A 2946-nucleotide genomic window follows, 5' to 3' on the forward strand; every position below is an offset into this window, starting at 1 on the left:
TAAATAAATCCATAAATGACATTCTGGCAGTCCTGCTCTCACCACTATGCTCTTTCACCATTGTCCCCAGTTTACAGATTGAAATAAAACGGACAGCTTCAATAAGATCAGATTTGGTCGCTGAGAAGATCAGTTCTGTGTTCAGAGCGTGCGTGTCAATGGTAGATCCCCTTTGACGTGTGCAACTGTATGAGAACAGTGCTTTCAAACCCGAGCGGAGTATGATAACAGCAGCTCCTGACACTCGTAAAAGGCCCACAGCCACGCTCAATGAGGATATGAAATACCTCTACCTTTTAGACACCCATAAAATGCTGGAATTCAACTGACAATTTCAGAATAAACATTTAAGAGTTCCACTAGTAGCAGTAGGAACAAAAATCCAACTTTGACACACTCTCAGGAAAAAAAGAGTTCTTTGGCTTGTCTCCATAGAGGAACCCTTTTCCGTTCTTTAAGGAACCCTGTATCATACTGGACATGAGAAGCACAAAAGCTCCCAGACAAAGAACCACTTTGACCAACGCAGAACCCATGAACCTTTATCGATGGAATAAAAGGATTCCTTTTGGAACCTCTTTTTCTGGGAGTGCGTGGCGGTTAGTTTTGATGAAAACTCTCTGGGCTCCTCAGAAGTGTTGTGCAGTAGTACTAGCCCCTGTGGAGGTAGTCTTCAGACACATTAGAGCCATCCTTGGAACAGGTTCACCCTCTCCCCGCCACGCTTTGGGCCAGCAGGTGGTCCACCACCTGCTTAGCGGCTGTGGTCCTTGGCGTTTTTGGGGACGCCCCCCCACCCCCCCTCCCTTGGACACCTGGTTGGACGATGGATTACCTGCGATCGCTCAGCCACAGAGAGGGACAGAGAGAGACACTTTCGCTGAACGTTGCTGGCGAATGGCAGACGACCCGTCTTCCGCGGCCAAATCGCCCGCACTTTTCATCTCAAGGAAAAGGCTTGCGCCAGCTTCAAGTGTTTTCTCATCTTTAGGAAATGTCGGCCGGGTGTTTATTAAACTTATCTATTATTGCCAGGCTTCTGCTTCATGTGCAAATGATGGCGGTTCTTTGACTCTCCTCGTATTAAATGAATACACACACTTCTCTCTAATATCCTCTCGCTCTCGTACGGACACACACACACACCCACACTCACTCAGAGACACACACACACACACACACACTCACAGACACACACACAAACATAGACTCAGACACACACACACCCACACTCACTCAGAGACACACACACAGACTACAACACACACACACACACACACACAAACACTCACAGATGCGCGCATGCACACACACACACACACACACACACACACAGACTCAGACACACACAAACACGCACTCACAGACACACACACAAACATAGACTCAGACACACACACATAACTCGGACACACACAGACACACACACACACACACACGACTCGGACACGCACACACACACACACACAAACACACACACACACACCCACACTCAGACACAGGCACGCACTTGAATAAATGAAGAGCTTAATAGGCAGCGATGTGTCTCTGTCGCAGGTTTTCATTATCAGCAGATGACAGACGCCAGATTCCTCGCTTGGTCCTTTCTAGCGCAGAGTCGGGCGTTATTCTGCGTTTCATTTTCTCCCTTAGCTGATTGGAATTGAATCCATCATGACATTAATTCCTTGAATTAAATAAACCATTTGCAATTGTTAACCTTTCCCTCGTCCTCCCCGTGGTGTCCTGGGAACAGCCAGCCTGTGTGCAGGTGGCTTCACTTTACAAGGCCAGACGGATGCATAGATATCGACACGCAGCTCTAATCAGGCGTCACGCTGAGGAAAAAGAGAGCACTCATTCTTCCTCTAAGGGACAGTCGGACAGAAGACCGTCACAGGATATGAAAGCAGGACAGTGCCCCCTACAGAAGCCTCCACCCGACTGACAGCATTTACTGAGCAATCTTTTAACCAATCAAAAATGGCAGATTCAAATGTCCAACAATAAGTTAGTTCAAAGATTCACAGAAAATACAGAAAGATGAACGGACGGATAGATAGATAGGATACATAGTCTTCAGACTCTCAGCGGTGATGCAGAGGTCACGTTAGGACAGTTAGAAACAGAATATATAAAAGCGAGTTCTGTTTGTAAACACAGGCGCGTAATCCTGCCTTATAAAGGGCAAATAGTCTGCTTGGTGTTTGGACACCAATATTTTTCACGTCAAGAGAATGGTTTCGAGCACAGGATAACCAAATTACAAAGTCATAAGACCACTTCTGTTGAACATTACAACAAAACCAACGATGCTCCAAAGCCTGGTTTGATTTAGACACACGGTTTAATTTGCTCCAGTCTCCCTTACTGGTCCTGAAGTATCAAATTAACACCTTTATGGGCTGTTGCCCCTGGAACCTCAGCTTGATGCTGTTTCTGTTTAATCTGAATTTAAATTACCTAATTTATTTTATTCCTGAAAACAATTGTTGCGAAGGCGAACCCAAACAGTGGGAAACCGAGGCGCTTTCATTCAATTTATTTTAATCACCAGAAGGGCACTCGGAGAGGATGTTATCTCGGGCGGAGGAGGGGGCGACCCACCGAGAGCAGAGAAGGCACTGAGGAGAAGCAGCAGGACGGTCCACATGACTGCCGCTGAAGACCCGGCCTTCCCACGTCGAGATCGAGCAGACGCTGTTCCCACCACTCCTCTCACACCCCCGGTCTGAGCGGGAACGCCGAAGGCAGGCCTGGAGAAAACACAAACACAGACAAAATGGCGGTCAGCCATCAATCTGAAATGGACAAGCGGGGATTAACCGGAAACAGAGACAAAATGGCGGTCAGGCCTCAATCTGTAATGGCCAAACGGTTACGGTCAAAGGAGAATGAATCAAGGACAAAAGATCCGCAGCCATCCTTACTGCTGATGGGAATGCC

The 2946-nt window shown here is 47.3% G+C and overlaps 1 protein-coding gene across 1 annotated transcript in view; it reads right to left on the bottom strand.

The window, feature by feature from the left end:
• Positions 1–2692, bottom strand: part of LOC133134670 (adhesion G protein-coupled receptor L3-like) — a 177167-nt gene extending 174475 nt beyond the window's left edge. The window contains exon 1 of the mRNA XM_061250937.1: positions 2608–2692. Coding sequence (XP_061106921.1) covers positions 2608–2653 — 46 coding nt within the window. The 5' untranslated portion in view covers positions 2654–2692. The remainder of the gene's footprint in view (positions 1–2607) is intronic.
• Between the last annotated feature and the right edge of the window lie 254 nt (positions 2693–2946).

Source organism: Conger conger, chromosome 8, assembly GCF_963514075.1.
Source record: "Conger conger chromosome 8, fConCon1.1, whole genome shotgun sequence".
Lineage (NCBI taxonomy): Eukaryota > Metazoa > Chordata > Actinopteri > Anguilliformes > Congridae > Conger > Conger conger.